At 38.9% G+C, this 18545-nt stretch overlaps 1 protein-coding gene across 1 annotated transcript; it reads right to left on the bottom strand.

Annotated features, from left to right (window-relative positions):
* Window positions 1-11636: 11636 nt before the first annotated feature.
* On the bottom strand, window positions 11637-11987 carry LOC138936998 (uncharacterized). Its single transcript, XM_070302840.1, has one exon. The coding sequence runs from the start codon at window positions 11985-11987 to the stop codon at window positions 11637-11639; it is 351 nt and encodes a 116-aa protein (XP_070158941.1).
* Window positions 11988-18545: the final 6558 nt, after the last annotated feature.

The raw sequence follows: 18545 nt of genomic DNA, 5'->3' as shown, positions 1-18545 counted from the left end.
TAGTGGACCCAGATGTGTGCGCAATGTATTTTGACCCTCGGACGTTTGTAGCAGATGTTGAACCGATGTCACAAGCGTTTCAGGCGTGGTTTCGAAAACTTCTTCCACATACGGAGACGATCTTTCGTGCAATATTTGACTCGATTGTACATCCTTTATCGGAGTAGAAGTAATCACATTCGATAATTGTTTCATTCGCTTACGTTTCGATTGATTTGGAGTAGAAGTTATTAGCGAACCGTTCAATGATATATTTGACCTTGTTCGCTTTGTTCCAGACTCTTTTTTCAGATGCTTGTCTTCGAGCATACTCGATGGTTCGATTTTCGCTTCATTAGATTCCACATTGATTGTATTTTCGACAAGTTGTTTTAGAGGTTTGATAATTGGTTTAAAGTGCCTCTCCAATGCGACGTCTTCCTCCATTTGACCGGTTTTTAAAGAACGATATTTTTTGCGGATTGATTCGCTCGTTTTTACAATCTCTCTCGCAATCTTCTCACGATCGCCACTGTCAATCGTCGTCGTCATGTTGCGCTCGGACGAAAATTTTTTAGACGTTGTTCGATCGATGTATCGGTAGCGACTAACCACTTTAGGGTATTGCAAAATCGTTAAATCCTTTTCGATATCTTCCATTAGTCTGTAAACTGTCTTTATCAATCACTACAAATCCATACTTGTGTTGCCAACATTTCTGACAGAATGCGCGAAAATCGCTGTAAGACATGTCAGTATTTACATGATCGTTGTATACATGTTTCAAGTTTGTACCATCTTGTGTAAATAAAATCAGTAAATTTGCATTGTCCCGTATAAGATGCTTGGGTATCTTGGCATACGTTTGACAAAGATAGAAACAGTCGACGCTCGAGTGTCGACCCATTGCAAAGTACTCTCTTATCGTATCTTGCTTATCGTACGCCACGTCGTCAAAGATAAAAATGGAATTCGGAAGCGCCTCGCTCGGTGGAATAACGTCACTATTATTAGAGAATGTAAAATAGCCAATTTCATCGATCGATAATAGCAAATTTTCCAAATATCGATATTTCGGTTGTTGAAGCGATTTCGAATATACGTACACATTCTCGAAATGTACACCGTGTGGACTTTCTATCAAACTTATCAACACGTTAGTCTTACCGCAATTCGAAGGACCGCAAATGATACCGCGTATAGTAGTCGGCAGCATGTTTCCATGCTTGCGTATTTCTTTCTCGGACATTACTCGTGTTTTATCGTCAAAATTTATCACTTTGATTATCGTCGCTTGTCGCGCGAACCGCATGTCTGCTCTCGCAAATCTCAAATCAGATTTTGGAAAATGAGTCATCGGGGCCCTATTTATAGAGGCGCACCGAATCGAAACCGCTCAGTCTCAAAAATGTTTCTTCTTCTATCGGTTGACAGCGATATTCTCGAGCTTACCACCGAGCAGTTACAGATTATCTCCAAGATTGTTTTACTGCGAGACTTTGGTAGCTACGTGGAACAATTGTGGGACAAGCTTCCCGAACATATAAAAGCTGACTCAGAGGTTCAACAGTATCGTCGATGCACGCGACATTATAATTTGTCGTGGCAACAAACACATTTCGACGGTCCAACACCGTTAATAAAAAATTGTGAAAAATGTCAGCAAAAATTATAAGAGGTAGCGGTTTGTTAAATCGTGCGATAAACGCACTTCCTATCGAATTACATATTCCAGGCTATCAGTTTTGCGGACCAGGAACTCATTTAGAAACACGATTGGCTAGAGGCGATCGAGGTATCAATCCATTGGATGCCGCGTGTCGCGAGCACGACATAGCTTATTCCCGAAGCAACGATCTTGGTCAACGACACGTTGCGGATAATATACTCGCCACGACAGCGCGAACGCGTATTACCGCGAGAGATTCGACTCTTGGCGAAAGAGCAGCCGCTACAGCTGTTTGGGCGGCTATGAAGGCAAAGACAAAATTCGGTATGGGGCTGAAAACAAAAAAATCATCGATGAAAAAAAAGACTGCGAAAAAACGAATACTTCCTATAGCGAAGCGCGGTGGTATCTTACCAATTTTACCATTATCGGGAGTTCTCGGTTCGTTGGCTGGCGGAGCAGCGGGAATCGCGAAGGCGGTGAACGATAGGAAGACGACACAACATCAGTTCGAAGAAATGCAACGTCATAATCGCGCCATGGAAGGTCACGAACTTTATCTCGCTCCATACAAGCGTGGACGAGGGTTCTCAACAGCAGCCAAAAAAAAAAAATGTTAAAATAAAAATGCCTGCCGGTGTAACAACCAATGTACAATTGGAACAGCTTGCAAGACGTATGCGTATACAATTTTTTAGAGGTGTTTTCATGCGCAATAATTTACCGATAAACGGTGTACGACGAAATGAAAGCGGTATCGTCAATTTGGATGAGGTCGATGGTTCCGGTACTCATTGGGTTGCGTATGCAAAGAGGGGAGATCGTGTAGTATATTTCGATAGTTTTGGAAATCTGCGACCGCCCAAGGAATTAGTGCGATATTTTGGACAGAATGTTGCAAATATAGAATACAATCACACGGCCTATCAAAATTATAATCAAAGTATTTGTGGACAATTGTGTCTTGGATTTCTTCAAACGGTCGATGATCGATATAAATTTAAAGCCTGACAATTCACTATCGCGACTCAGTATTCGTTTGACAGTTTTCCAGCATGTCACTTACACTTACGTTGACCGGCAAGAGTAGCGCGCTTGCTGTAAGTTACTTTCCGGCTATAGATTTAGACGATGGCGATTACGAGCTTGGTTTAACGGACTTTGAAACGTATCATACGATATCGAACGTGAATTCTTGGAATAATAAATTTTATTTTGATAACGACGATAAGGAAATTACGATTCCCGAGGGATCGTACAAATTACACGCTATAAACGAATATCTCCGACATGCAATTTTACGACATCGACGCGTAGTTGATTCCAACGATATTGTTGATGACGAAGAACACGATGAATATCCAATAACGCTTCGCGCTAATCATAATACGCTAAAAAGTGAAATCAAATGTGTCTATAGAATAAATTTTAGTAAACCGGGCAACGTTGGATCGTTGTTGGGATTCTCGTCGAATCGTATATTACAGCCTCGGAAATGGCACGAATCGGATGTACCAATAAATATTATTAGCGTAAATATTATTCGTATAGAATGCAGCGTAACCACTGGCGCGTACAGCAATGACAAGCGCGTACACACGATACATGAATTTTCACCGAGCGTGCCGCCAGGATATAAAATATCGGAAACGCCAGCACAGATCATTTATCTACCGATCGTCGCACGGAGCATTACTGATTTAACGATACGCATTGTTGATCAAGAAATCTTATTACAGTTATCGATTGCTCGCGACAAAACGAGTCTGTCAAAAATTCCATCGTGGACGTGAGATTAGAGTTTGAGTGCAAGGAGGATATACCGACAAATACTACCGCCTATTGTCTCATCTTACACGATCGCGTTGTCGAATATTGCCCATTGACCAACGTAGTTCGTAAAATTACCTAAATCAGCAAATATCCCCTCCAATGTCAAAATATATAAAGATTGAGATTTTGGCGATCGGCAACAGTCGTACATCGTTCTTGCAATCGTACGGTAATATTATCAGCATGATCGCGCCAACGTTTGTGGATCTGCAGGGATTCATTATCAGGAGAAACTTTGTCGTGAAGGAAGTAGCGATATTGAGAAATGGATCTGTTCTCTCTCATTACTTTTTTTCAAGTCCCGTACCATGGCGTGCGCTTACAAAATCTGAGAGATGTCAAGCTTCATGGCTAATCGGACATCACCATGGACTTCAATGGGAGGATGGAAACATTCCATACAGCTTCGCTAGGCGTTTGATTACGAGAGCTGTGATGGGTGCGACGGAAGAGGAAGATGGAGCATCTCCTATCGTGTACGTTAAAGGATGCGAAAAACGAGAATGGTTGGTCGATATATTTGACGATGATGCGAGAAACGACGTTATTATTGAGACCTTGGATGCGGATTATGAAGATATCACTTTGTTAAATAAGCTAGATGTTACTAATACTATGCGCTGTGAAAAACATTTGAAAAATTGCGCTTTACAAAATGTATTTAAAATATTCAATTGGTGGACGAATCATCATAAAGATTCACCCAAACATTATTTAGAATAAACTACTGTTAAAATATATTTTATATATTTTATTCAGTATAAAATATATTTTATACTGTTAAAATATATTTTATTATTTCTTCTTCCCTTTTCCTCTTTCATATCCCAGTATGCGAGTATTAAATTTCAGTACGTGACGTTAGATAGCGGCGTCAGCCACCTTATCAGGCTACGGATGTTACATTTCAGTACATGCACATAGACTTTAAATATTTGAGTGGTGTATAAATAATTGTTTTGTCGTTCGTTAGCCGTTCAATAGTCGTTTATAGTCATTCGATTGCCGTTCGATAGCCGTTCAATAGTCGTTCAAAACCGTTCGATAGTCGTTCAAAGCCGTTCAAAGCCGTTCGATAGCCGTTCAAAGCCGTTCGATAGCCGTTCAATGACCGTTCGATAGTCGTTCAAAGCCGTTCAAAAGCCGTTCAATGGTCGTTCAAAGCCGTTCGATAGCCGTTCAATGGCCGTTCGATAGCCGTTCAATGGCCGTTCGATAGTGGTTTACATATTATAATATATTATTCATATTTAAAAGGCTTTAGATATTTGCTCGTGAAAACATGCTAACTTTTGTTTTCTTATCAAGAGCTGAGAGTAAGCGTTCTTCGTAAGTGATACATCTCCTACTATAAAATGTTTGAGACAATGTCTATCCCGTTATGTTCGTCACAAAGTGTTTGACAGTCAGAAGTGAGTGACTTAAAGAACGACGAATAAAAATGTTTCGTCTTAATCTGGTAAGTAGTGTTCAGTGTTTTGGCATGTGTGTGCGACATTATGTGTGATATGTATTAATTAATAATATATTTCAGTTCGTGCAAATTGATGTCATCCACCGCCGATACATGCGGTGGATGAGAGGAAATTTGCGTTGGGCGCACGCAAGCTTGTGGGGTGACACTCGCGAAGCCCGCGAGTGTGCATGCGTGCACCCAACGCAGTACGAAGACATTTTTTATTTACGGCCTCTTTTCGGCTTGGAGCCGTATGAAGAAGAGGAGAATTGGGAGCCGGAGGAAGAGGAAGAGGAAGAGGTGTCAGATGAGGAAGAAAATTTAGAGGAAGAGGTGGAGGAGGATTGGGAGGAGGATTGGGAGGAAGAGCTTGCGGCTCCAGGAGGATAATGTAAGTATCTATTTAAAAAAATATTATATTAATATAAATTTAATTTTTAATATTTAATATTTTTCTGTTTCAGAAGGAGCGCCGCCTATATATATATATATTTTTATTATTATTATTTTTATTATTATTATTTTTATTTTTATTTTAACACATACACACACACACACACACATTGTAATATACACACAATTATGAAATAAACTTATTATTATTATAATTGTAATTAAAGTATCAATTATTTCTACACCTTCTTCTTTCCTTTTCCTACATGCATGCCTCGCGCTATCTCATCGGTACATGCATGCCTCGCGCTATCTCTCTTTATCTCTTTCTCCCGCGAACGTCATCCTTTTCCAACACCAATGCGGACGCTATCCTTCTCCCTCGTGCCTATGATCGCCTCGCGCCGCCTCGCATATGCTCTCTCTCGCCCCGCTCGCGTATGCTCTCTCTCGCATCGCCTCGCGCTATCTCATCGGTACATGCATGCCTCGCGCTATCTCTCTATCTCTTTCTCCTGCGAACGTCATCCTTTTCCAACACCAATGCCACACCTACTCGCGGCATCGTACCTTCGCGTTCCCTCTTCCCCGCGGCCCCCGCACCTACCATTCCGCCGCGGTCCCCCTTCCCCTCTCCGCGGCCCCCGCGCCTACCGTTCCTCCGCGGTCCCCCTTCCCCCTCTCCGCGGACCCCGCGCCAACCGTTCCGCCGCGGTCCCCTCCCCCTCTCCACGGACCCCGCACCTACCGTTCCGCCGCGGTCACCCCCGCGTGACGTCATTCCCACCCCATGACGTCATTCCCACCCCGTGACGTCATCCCCCTCCCCACCCCCGTGACGTCACCCCCCTGACGTCATTCCCACCCCGTGACGTCATCCCCCCCCGTGACGTCATACCCCCGCGCCGGTTTCCCCTCGCCCCTCACCCCCCCTCAGAGGACCATGGCTTAGAACCGGCCTAGATACACTACTTGAGTTATGATTTATATTTTAATTGTAATTGGTGATGATTAAAATAGTGGTTATACAACCCTGTAAGGTATAAGATACAAGAATATAAGATTAATACAATACGTACGATTAAAATGATATGGTTCCTTTTAATCCTGTAAGAATATGATATAGTACAATAAAATAAAGACAGCGTGATAAATCAGTACATAGATAATAACGAAAACCGTATAGTGGTTAAATAAAATCGTAAGAATATAGTAGCAGTATAACAAAAGAAATATATATATGTTCATATAGTAATATGGTAATAAAATAAAAATGTTTTTATGGGTTTTTAAAGTTACTTTATAAATTCTTGTAGCAAAATCGTAAATAGTAAAACTCAAGCAAATAATAATAAATGCAATAAATGGTATGTATGTATATAATGTCAAATCTAGTAGTTGCGGTATATATTTTGCAATAATAAAGATTCTTAACTAAGGAATATATATATATATATTTTTTCAAAGTTCTTCTTCGTATGCTTCTATTGTTAGAACCGTAGTATCGTCATTGAGTGTTGCTTCAGGCAAATCTTTTTGAAATTCGGTAAATCTTAGGAAGCATTCAAAGCATTCGTTCCCGATTCTAGAGAGAGTTAACCTTTTTCGACATTCGTCACAATAATGGCTGGTAAAGATTCCGCCAATTATTAAAGTATGTCTGAAAACTTTACGCCAATTCGGTTTTTCAGAAGGATCTATCGTATCACAACACTCTTGACAAAGTGTAGTTCCAATCCTTTGTTTAATATATACCGTTGTTCTTTGGCAAAAATAAACTTGTCCCGTTATTGGGGGAGGGGTTGGTTCTTCGTAAATCGGCGTAAGGAGTCTCGAAAATCTGTGCGGACACATGAATTTTATTTCATCTTGTAAGCAACAATGACATAGTAACGAGAAGCTATAATATATATATATATATATATATATTGAAAGATAGGCAATGCAATGAGATATAGAAATATTCTGAAAATAAGGTAATGTAATTATATGGTAAGGTATAATAAAACACACACAAATAGTATAATATAAAAGCAACAATGGTATATATGTTTCTTTATTTGTTGCTGGCGCTAACGTTTCGAATCTGAGTCTTTTCGTATTGAATCTTTTCGTAATATTCACGACGCGGATCGTTCTCCGGGATTTCTGAATATGGTAACGGAGATTGCTCGACCGTGATCGGAATTAATTTGTAAACGAAACTTTCTTCCTCGTTTAACTGCTCACGAACCGGAGTGCTAGAATTGTCTGTAGTGTCGTTTCCGACAGAACGGTTCGCTAATTCTCTGAGATGCGCTCTTATTTGACGTCGAAGCTGGTTTCTACGACCGACGCGACGCGTTCTTGGCATGTCTTTCTTTCACAATATCCGTCTCTCGTTTCGTTCCGAATGTGCGGAATCTGGCCTGCACTAGAAGGAACGAACAGGGCGAGAGCGTGCGGCGTTTCCTCACCACTCTCAACGGTCTATTGATAGTAAAGGATTTCGGAGCAACAACGGGCGGTCTGTCCGTTCGGAGCCGTCGCTCTCGATTCCGTTCACAAAGAACACGCGCAAGTTTCACAAAATTTGAATAAGGATTGATTTCAGTTTCATGCAGTGATTCTCTGGGGCACTTATTTTGCTCACATAACGATATCCGTCATCTCATTCCAATCTCAGTGTGCGGAATCTGGCCTGCACTAAAGAGAAGGAACAAGAAAGAGTGTGAGGAATCTTGCCTGCACTACTCTCCGTCTATCGTATGTACACAAAAAAAACTCAAAGCAACGACGGGTGGTTTATCCGCTCGGAGCCGTCGCTTCGAATTCGCGGCGCTACAAAGAGCTAACTTTCACTCTCACAAAAATCAATTACTTCCCTACTGCGTGGCATGTCTCATTGGCTTTATAAAGATATTTAAACACTGATGTCTGTGTTACATTCGCGTTCTCAACGTGCGGAATCAGGCCTGCACTGGAGAGAATCTAGGCAAGTCAGATCAGGTGATCTGGGAGGCCAAGACACTGGACCTCCCCGACCTATCCATCGGTCAGGAAAAATAACATTTATGTGTTGTCTGACGATTACACTAAAGTGGCAAGGTGCTCCGTCAAGTTGCATCCACATGTTCTGTCGAAGGTTTAGAGGCAAATCTTCCAGAAGAGGAGGTAGTTCCTCAACCAGAAAGTTCAAAAAAATTCGTCCGTTAACGATATTATCGAAGAAAAATGGGCCGATAATTGTGTCACCAATAATGGCACACCACACATTCAACGACCATACATGTTGATGATCAATTTGTCTTAACCATCTAGGATTTTGGTCGCTCCAATAATGAAGATTATGACGATTCACATGGCCACTGTTATGAAATGTAGCTTCATCGCTCCACAATATTTTAGAAAAGAACATTTCATCTTCTTCATAGCGCTGTAAGGCCCATCGGCAAAATTCTAATCTTCTATTATAATCTTCCTGCGTTAATGCTTGGTGTAAGTGGATATGATATGGATGTTGGTGTTGACGACACAAAATATTCCAAACATTTACGTTGGATGTTCCAAGTTCCCGTGACAATTGTCGTGTACTGTAATGAGGGTTCACAGTAATTGCTGCTAAAACGTTTATTGTCATTCCCTCATTACAAACTGGACGAGGCCGATTTATATTGCGGTGAGCGGCAAAAGTTCCGTGCTCTCCTGAACGATAAAATACACGAATGAAGACCATGGGAGATGGATAATGGAGCCTATTATAGTATCTTTGACGGTAAACTCTAGCAGCTTCTCTAGCATTTCGTCTACATTCACCATAAATTAAAAGCATGTCACGATATTCCACATCAGTATAACGCACCATAACGGCAAGTGAAAAAAGAATAGAAAATGGAAACACAATTTACTCTAATGACCACATTAGTCGCACTACTGTAACTGATTTAAAAAGTTACACATTCCCACCTTCTTCCGTAAATATGAAAGTCCGTGCATTGGCGCTGACGATACAACAAAAAATGTAAACACACTGAGTGCTCAGTCTATCTGTTATGTGTTTTTTCTGATCGACTACAATACATCTGCTTGAAAGTCAAATGACAGAAGGAAAAGATTCAGAAAAGAAAAAATGCTTTATTAATAAATCTTTAAATAAAAAAGACAGAATTTTTACATAGAAAAACATGTTGAAAGAATTACCAAGTTTTTCTTGAATATCTTAAAAAATATTAGGTAAATAAAAAAATGCTTCAGATAAAAGTTGTTCAAGTTAATTAGTAGAAAAAGATGTTATAATAAAAAATATAGGTTTCCATTTAAAAAATTTATTCTTACCTCCACTTGATCTTGGAGACGCCGCCCAAGGTCATATGAATATTACTATGTTATGTCCCCCTCGAAACCCTACAACTTTGGTAGGAAACATTTTTTTCTAAAATGCATTGTTTACGAGATATTCCACCTGTTACGTTTGAAATTTAACACCCGGTATACATATATATATATATACGAATATACAAAAGATCTTTTAGAAGACAATAACTTTTAATAAACGAAACTAACTTCTAAAGCATTAAATTCAATAAGAAACTACACACGAAAAGAATGAAAGAATGAACAATGCAAATGTAACGTTATTAACTAACAAATGCGTGTCCCGTATGAACATAGCAAAATGAGACATTGGTACATGCTATAATATAATAATTTTAAGTACACATACATTTATATACACACCATAACATTTAACTTTACATTATTTTATATCTTTTATTTAATAGCATTAAGAATCTTCGTACGCATTTATATACTCTATACTACGCGCTCACGAATCCTATATAACGTGGCGTTCTCCATTATTAATAATGCATTTAGCAATAAGAAGCTAGGAATATAAGAAATAATATTTTATTCACCGTAGCATTATAAGAGTTTTATAAGAGCCTTAGAACTGTGCATGGAATACGGACTAGCCAACGATCGATATTCTTATCCGCCCGCTCGATAAGATTAAGAGGATGCCGGATTACCGACAGAATGCGAATATTAGTAGGATTGCAAAATCTTTTTGTTGATTATAGATATCAACAAATCCTTTTCCACAATTAAGGTACACAAAATAACGGAGTGCGGAGTTCAACATTTCATATGAAAAGTTAAAAAAACCGAGAAAATTACAGTTTTGTTATCGGCTTCTGCCGTCAACATTTACTTAATATAACAAATTTGTAATCTGTACGTGCTTAATCAGTGAACTCCGCACTCGGCATTTTATCAAAGAGTATAAGTGAACTTAGAGAAGTGAATTTAGAAGCTTTATAAAAAAGATTCTACGATGCTACACTTTCGTGTATATGTGTGTGTGCGAGATCGAGACTCAAGAGTAAATCAGAGCAGTAGATTAGTTGCGTGATGTCGCGATAGACGGAGCTGCAATCTTACATGACAAGGACAGACATAATCGTACTACCTTTGTCTCTTTCATGCGTGAGAGTAATATGTATGTAAGCAGTAACATTATTGCAGTATCTTTTTTCTCTCGATCATACGCTCTGTCTCTTTCTAATCGCTCGCTCGCTATGTACTACGTATCGCTTAGCTTCATGCTCCTCGCATATTCACTTACGCGTTCACTCGCGCTTCTCTCTCTCTCTCTTTCTCTCTCTCTCTTTCTTTCTTTCTGCTCGTTCATTATTGTATTTTTTTATTCTCATTATTATATACTTTTATTTGCTCAACTTTTATTCTTTCTATTCTCGTCTCTCTATATGAAAATAAATAAATTCATTTATTTATGTTTATTTGATACATCATAAATGAGATACACAAGTTATTTTCTTTTTCTATTTAACTATAGTTAAATACAACACATGTACATACAAAAATACACATAATTAAATACTTTTTCTATTTATGACATACACAATATCTCATTTATGTTGTATAAAATAAAGACGAATAAATTAATGTATTATTATGTAGGAAGACGAGAATAGAAAGAATAAAAGTCGAAGAAATATAAGAATATAATAATGGGGATGAAAGAAAACAATAAAGAACGAGCAGGGAGAGAGGGGGGGGAGAGAGAGAGAGAGAGACAGACAGACAGACAGACAGACAGACAGACAGAGAGATTACTTATATTTATATATTTATGAATTATAATATTTTAATTAATTAGGAACAAGGATAAGAATAAGAATTAGGAACAAGGATAGTGAAGTTGTACTAAACAAATTTAATTAGAAATACAAATTTTTATTTTTTTTTTATACATTGTGTGCGTGTGTGTGTATGTGTGTGTGTGTGTGCCTGTGTGTGTGTACTTTAAAAAAAACGCATGTATCCCGATGGTGCGGATGGCGCGTATGGCGCAGGCACGTATCCGGACGATGCAGGCGTCGCGGGCATGTATCCGAATGGTGCAGGCGTCGCGGGCATGTACCCGAATGGTGCAGGCTGCGCAGGCACATATCCGGATGGCACAGGCTGCGCAGGCACATATCCGGATGGCACAGGCTGCGCAGGCACATATCCGGATGGCACAGGCGGCGCAGGCACGTATCCGGATGATGCAGGCGTCGCGGGCATGTATCCGAACAGTGCAGGCGTCGCGGGCATGTATCCGAATGGTGTAGGCTGCGTAGGCACGTATCCGGATGACAGGGGTGCCGGCATGTACCCTGTTGACGTTGGCGGCATGCCGGCGTTTCTCTGCCTTCGTCTCTCTCGGAATACCGCCCGCCGCACCGCATTACTAATGCGCTGGAAAAAAAATTAAAATATTAATGTTTTTACACACATACACACACATACATACACACACATTCACACTTATATGTATAGTATATGTATGTATATTACATATGAAAGAAATACATTCTGTATGTATATCTATGCTCGCGCATATTTTATACATATACGAACACCATACACATGTAATATACATACATATATTATACATATAAGTGTGAATGTGTGTGCGTGTTACAATGCGACTATTTTGAAAGTTGGAATATCATCTCTCATCTTCCAATCTAAAATCATTTGTGATATGGTAACAGGCGCGTGATTCAATATATTATATCATTTGCAAATCACACATATAAATTGCAAATAATATAGTAGTACATTGAAGCACATGCCAGTTACTGCTTCATCGTAAATGATTTTAAAACTGGAATATAAGAAATGATATTTCAGCTTTAAAAAAGATCGCGCATTATAACACATTGTAACATACACATACACACATATATTTACATATACATATTTACACACACACACACACGTATTTATTAAAAAAATTTATAATAAAACTAACCTTTTGTACATTTGGTCCTCTGGACCGATTCAGGCCCGTCGGCATCCGCCTGTTTTCCGCTAACGGCGACGTCGCCACGGTCACCCGCCTCCTCGGGTCCGCCGCTAGCGGTGACGTTGCCGTAGTCATGCTGGCCCTTGATTTTGATGCCGCCGTCGTCGAACTCGGCATCGACGTCGACACCGTTGTCGTCATCGACATCGACATCGATGCCGTTGTCGTCGCTGTCGTCGTCTTCGGCATCGACATCGAGGCCGTTGTCCTCGTCGGTGTCGTCCTCGGCATCGACATCGATGCCGTTGTCCTCGTCGCCGTCGCCGTTGTCCTCGTCATTCGCCCGATAGGCACACTGCCTTCGCTTCATGCTGCAATAAAAATAATATTTATTATATATCCATATAATATTTTTTTATTATTTTATTTTTCATTGAGATAAATAGATAGATAGATAGATAGATAGATAGATAGATAGATAGAGAGAGAGAGAGAGAGAGAGAGAGAGAGAGAGAGAGAGAGAGAGAGAGAGAGTGGAGAGATAATAGAATTAAAAATACTTACATAATCTAGGCATGGCTCACAGGATTTTCGACCAACACTGATCAACAGTTGCAAGACAAATGATAATGTTCTGGCCGATTCCGAGCACGTGCGCCGTTGCCACATAGTTCACAGTATCGAAAGAGAGAGCGAGAACGAACGAGGAGCAAGCGAGATGACAAACATCAAAGAGTTCCGAAGTCTCGCTCGCGAGCTCCCTTTATCTATGATATCTCGGGTTACATATCGTTCGTAAAATTTCTGTTTTTCGTATTTTATCGATATCAAAATAATTCTAATAGATTAATGAGATTCCTGCGATTAAAATAATACTAAACACGACATAAATGGCATAATTTTTAGTCAATTATATAATTACAATTATGATTACTTATTTCATTAAAAATAATCCGATTTATGTCGTGTTTCGTGTCATTTTAATCGCAAGAATCTCATTAATCCATTATAATTATTTTTATACAGATGAAATGGAAAATACAAGTTTCACTTTTTATTTAGAAGATGTTTATATTTTGTAGATAAGGAAAGATCCCCGTGCGATGCTGGAGAGTCGACAAAAGCGAAAGCGGGAAAGAATGAAAGAGCAAGCGAGACGACAAATATCGAAGAATTCCGAAGTCTCGCTCGCGAGCTCCCTTTATCTATGATATCTCGGGTTACATATCGTTCGTAAAATTTCTGTTTTTCGTATTTTATCGATATCAAAATAATTCCAATAGATTAATGAGATTCTTGCGATTAAAATAATACTAAACACGACATAAATGGGATAATTTTTAGTCAATTATATAATTACAATTGTGATTACTTATTTCATTAAAAATAATCGGATTTATATCGTATTTGGTGTCATTTTAATCGCAAAAATGTAATTAATCCATTACAATAATTTTTATACTAATAAAATACAATATGAAAGTTTCAGTTTTTATTTTATAAGATGTTTATATTGTAATAAACCGCTTTCGCGAGTCGGTCGTGGATAACTCGGTCGGGATCCGGGGCTCGTGAAAGGGTATCGAGAGACGAACGATAGATGCGTTAGGTAAAATATAATTTATTGCGTTTAAATATGTGTGTATACAGAGTGAGTGTGTGTGTAACTATTGTATGTGTCGGTGTGTGCGCTTGTGTGTGAGTAAGTGATAAGCGAGCGAGTGCGTGTGCGAACGTATAATATCTGCGGGGGATTTACAATGTATCTCGCAAGTATGTGTGTGTGATCGTGTGTATGCAGCCAAACGCCCTCGTGTATGTGTGTGTGTCGGAATTGTCTAGCGGCGGTCGTGTCGGTCGCGGTGCGTCCGAATTACATGTACGGATTCACGGATGCACGGTGCGGAGCGCGATTTCGGCGATTCGCAAATATATCGATTCCTTGCGCGGATCGGGATTTCGGCAGGGGCCGCTAACTACCGGGCGGTAATTTCGGTCGGGCCGGTGGGCGGTCCTTAAACGCGGCGGTATCGATCTGATTGCGTCGATCGATGTCGCGGCCGGGTTAGATCCTCCCCTTTAAGCGGGACTTAGCGCGCCGTATTAATGGCGAGTCCGATCGCGGTATTGCTTCGTCGGGGATGATTTTCCCGTAGAATGCAGGAGTGCAACGGCCGACGGGAACACCCGTCAATGGCAGGGAACTCCCTACCACTGGATGATCGCCGTTGCACGCAGGTGGACGGATGCGTGTGAGGTGTCGAGAACTCCCGACGGAGGCTGAGTACGCCCAACCTCGTGTCCCTCGGTCGCAGAGATGTTTAAAGGATTGCTCTTAGAGATGCCGCAAACTCTCGGCGGAGGCTGGGTACTCCCAACCCCGTTTTCTCTCTCTTCGAGCGTGTGTTAGGATCGTTCTGGATTCCAGGCGTCGTACTGACTCTGGCGGTTGCGGAAGATCTGGTCCTGAGATGTAAAACGTGCCCTATTTATACCGCTTTTCCGGCGGGTGCGCGTGCGTAATATGCCTGATTGTTTTAAGGCATATTATTTAACGGCGAACCGCCGCGCGCGACTCGGGTAGTTTCGGGAACGGTCGGTACGGTTACCCGAGCGCGGCGACGGTTCCGGGTAAACACGCGTCTTTAACGGCGGTTTACAAATCGGAACGTTTTATAAATCTTTAAAAATGGGCGCTCGGCGCCTCCGCATTATGCCCGACCGGTGTTTGTCGGGCGGCGGACTTCCGGCGGATCGACGGCCGGGTAACGGTGGAGGGATGCATCGTTACAATATATAGTAGTTAAGGAAAGATCCTCGCGCGATGCTGGAGAGTCGACAAAAGCGAGAGCGAGAAAGAATGAAGGAGTAAGTGAGATGACAAACATGAAAGAGTTCCGAAGCCTCGCTCGCGTGACTCCTTTTATCTGTAATCTTTCACGTATATATGTCATCATCTTACTATAGAAAATAAAACTTTTGTATTTCGCATTTTATATATCTGAAAATAATTGTAATGGATTAATTACATTTTTGCGATTAAAATGACACCAAATACGATATAAATCCGATTATTTTTTATGAAATAAGTAATCCTTATTTTAATTACATAATTGACTAAAAATTATCCCATTTATGTCGTGTTTCGTGTCATTTTTATCGCAAAAATTTCATTAATGTATCATAATTAATTTTGGATATATAAAATAAGAAAATAATAATTTTAAAATATTTATTTAGACAAGTCACAGCTATCGGATGAGAGTTTCAAATTTTCACTGCAGAGACAGCAAATTTTTTATACAAACCATAAAGTTTGTGTGATATGATTTATATACATATTTGATGCATATTTATGTACATATGTAAGTGTCACATAAATGACAGTATTGATACAATAAATATCGGTACAATCAGTAGCCGCACGTGCTAAGTGCAGGCTTGTTTGTTACCGCATAGACTCGGGTTCAAACCCGAGTAAGAAACGCCGTTTTTAAAAAAGGCATTTCCCCGCCCCCCATTCCATGTTCAGTCAGGATATGTGCCCATGCCTCCTGCACCATTCGGATACGTGCCTGCGTTGTATGCGCAGGCATACTTTTGCAATTTTTTTGTTGTTTTAAAAAAAAAATGTAAGAAAGTTAATTATCGTGTGCAGCGGCGCACACTATCAGGTGCGCGGTTCACCGACGTGCGCCCGGCTAAAGACTAGCGCTGATTGGCCAGACTTTACTCAATAATAACTCTTTTATTAAGTGTTATATAAAAAATTGGTACAAGACTTTTCTTCTCGGTTTTACCTGCTCTATCTGCACCGGTGATGCGGTTGACGCCGGACACCCTGTATATATATGTCATGTTACTATAGAAAATCAAATGTCTGTATTTCACATTTTATATATCCGAAAATAATTTAAATGCATTAATTACATTATTGTGATTAAAATGACACGTCGTAAAATATTAATAAATAATGTTTTAATGTATGGAATTAATTTTAATCAATATGAAAATAACTTTTTATTCGGTTACAGAATATTCGTTTATAAAGATGCGCATTTGTTTTTATTATTACGCGATATTTGTAGCTTGCATGTATCTAAGTATGTTTGTAAGTTCGGAATAAGGCGACTGTACTATTCACACGCACACAGCCAGGCACATCCGATAATATCAGTGCGCGGCAGTACTCAGTCTCAGTCTCAGTCACGCGTGTTGTGTACATACGCGTAACGAGAGATAACCGCAAAAGTGTGCTCAACCGTTATAACGCGTTATAACGCGTCGAATTTAAAAAACGAGTGTTGTGTTTGTGTAGTTATAGTGTGTTCATATAATGGGGCGAAAATGTAATGAGAAACGCTTGCTTCGCTTTGCCCGCAGACTTTCTTTAAAAAGAATAAGGGTCAAAAGGTTAGTATATTTATATACCATAATTCTAGAAAAAATTGTTTTAATGTATACTATATACTAATATGTCGCTAGATATAATTGAATTTTTTTTCCGTGCAGTTTACACAAAAAATATAAATATGATAATGTAATATTATATAAAAATGTAATATTTCAAGTTTCTTTTTTTATTTTTTGATTATATCTTTAAAACAATTCCTAAATAGAAAACAACATAAAGACATCTGTATAAAAAAATTGTAACAAAATTAATCTTTAAATAGAATTTAGAATTACTACAATACATGAACATACACATTATATCATAACAAATATATATGAAATTAAATAGTTTAAACCGAATTCTGTTGTGAGCATAGTGGTTATTAACAAAATCTATAACGAACGGAAAGGTATGCATAATTTTTTTTTAATAATATGAATATTTCGATATAATAAAAGTTGTAGTATTGTTTGAGATAAATACAATGCTGCACGATGTAAATTTTTTACATATTATACGAGTTTTATGGGCTTGAAATTTTGTGGGCGACATCTACTTTTTCGCTTTCGGCCCCACGATATAGTCAATTTCTGATTCGTGCATTACAGATTGACGTATAATCATGTTGTCGTTTGATCATAATAATGATGAGAGTCAGAAGTTGGCCATATCGTGCAATCGAAAGTAAAAAAGTATATGTCACCCCTGCGACATTTCAAACTGATAAAACTCGTATACATTATATTAATTTTGCATAGTGAAGCGTGTCAATATATTTCGAAATACTGGCACTATTATTCTGTAAATAGAATTCATAGGAAATCAGTGCAGCGGCTTGAGATTCCGACCTGCCGTGTTTACACTTGTTCGATTCTCGCTCGTCTTACCGCGCGCGGCGCGCCTCACCGAACGGTCTTTAGCTCACAATCAGTTGATTCGGGCACATTCGTATAATACGTAAAATATTCCTCACACAGGATTGTATTTGTCTTAAACAGTACAACTTTTATTATATCGAAATATTTATATTCTTATAAAAAAATTATGCATACTTTTCCGTTCGTTACAGTTTTTGTTAACAACCATTATGCTCACAATGGAATTCGCTTTAAAGCATAAATTAGATAAATATTTGATATGATTTATCTCCTGTAATTTATAAGATAAAAGAGGATGGCCACTTTGGGATACCATGTATATAGATATATTTAATTTTATTGATCTTATTACACACACACAAACGCATATATATATATATATATATATATATATAAATTAATTACGGGAAATAATTTAAATATAATAAGCAAATAAAATTTGTTTATTTACATTTGTATTAAAAAAACTAAATTTCCAGAAACTTGATTATAAAATCCCCTCTAAATAATTATGTTTCATAATAATTTAGAGGGGATTTTATAATCAAGTTTCTGAAAATTTACTTTCTTAAATACAAATGTAAATAAACAAATTTTATTTGCTTATTATATTTAAATTATTTCCTGTAATTAATTTATTAAGA

Source organism: Polyergus mexicanus, unplaced genomic scaffold, assembly GCF_030449975.1.
Source record: "Polyergus mexicanus isolate NDT 795.1 unplaced genomic scaffold, iyPolMexi1.0 SCAF_10, whole genome shotgun sequence".
NCBI lineage: Eukaryota > Metazoa > Arthropoda > Insecta > Hymenoptera > Formicidae > Polyergus > Polyergus mexicanus.
The sequence above is the reverse complement of the archived record's forward strand: the minus strand, read 5'-3'. Positions and strand labels throughout refer to the sequence as shown.

Excerpts from the sequence above, each read along its gene's own strand:
- LOC138936998 (XM_070302840.1), bottom strand. The coding sequence starts at position 11,987 with ATGCCGGCACCCCTGTCATCCGGATACGTGCCTACGCAGCCTACACCA.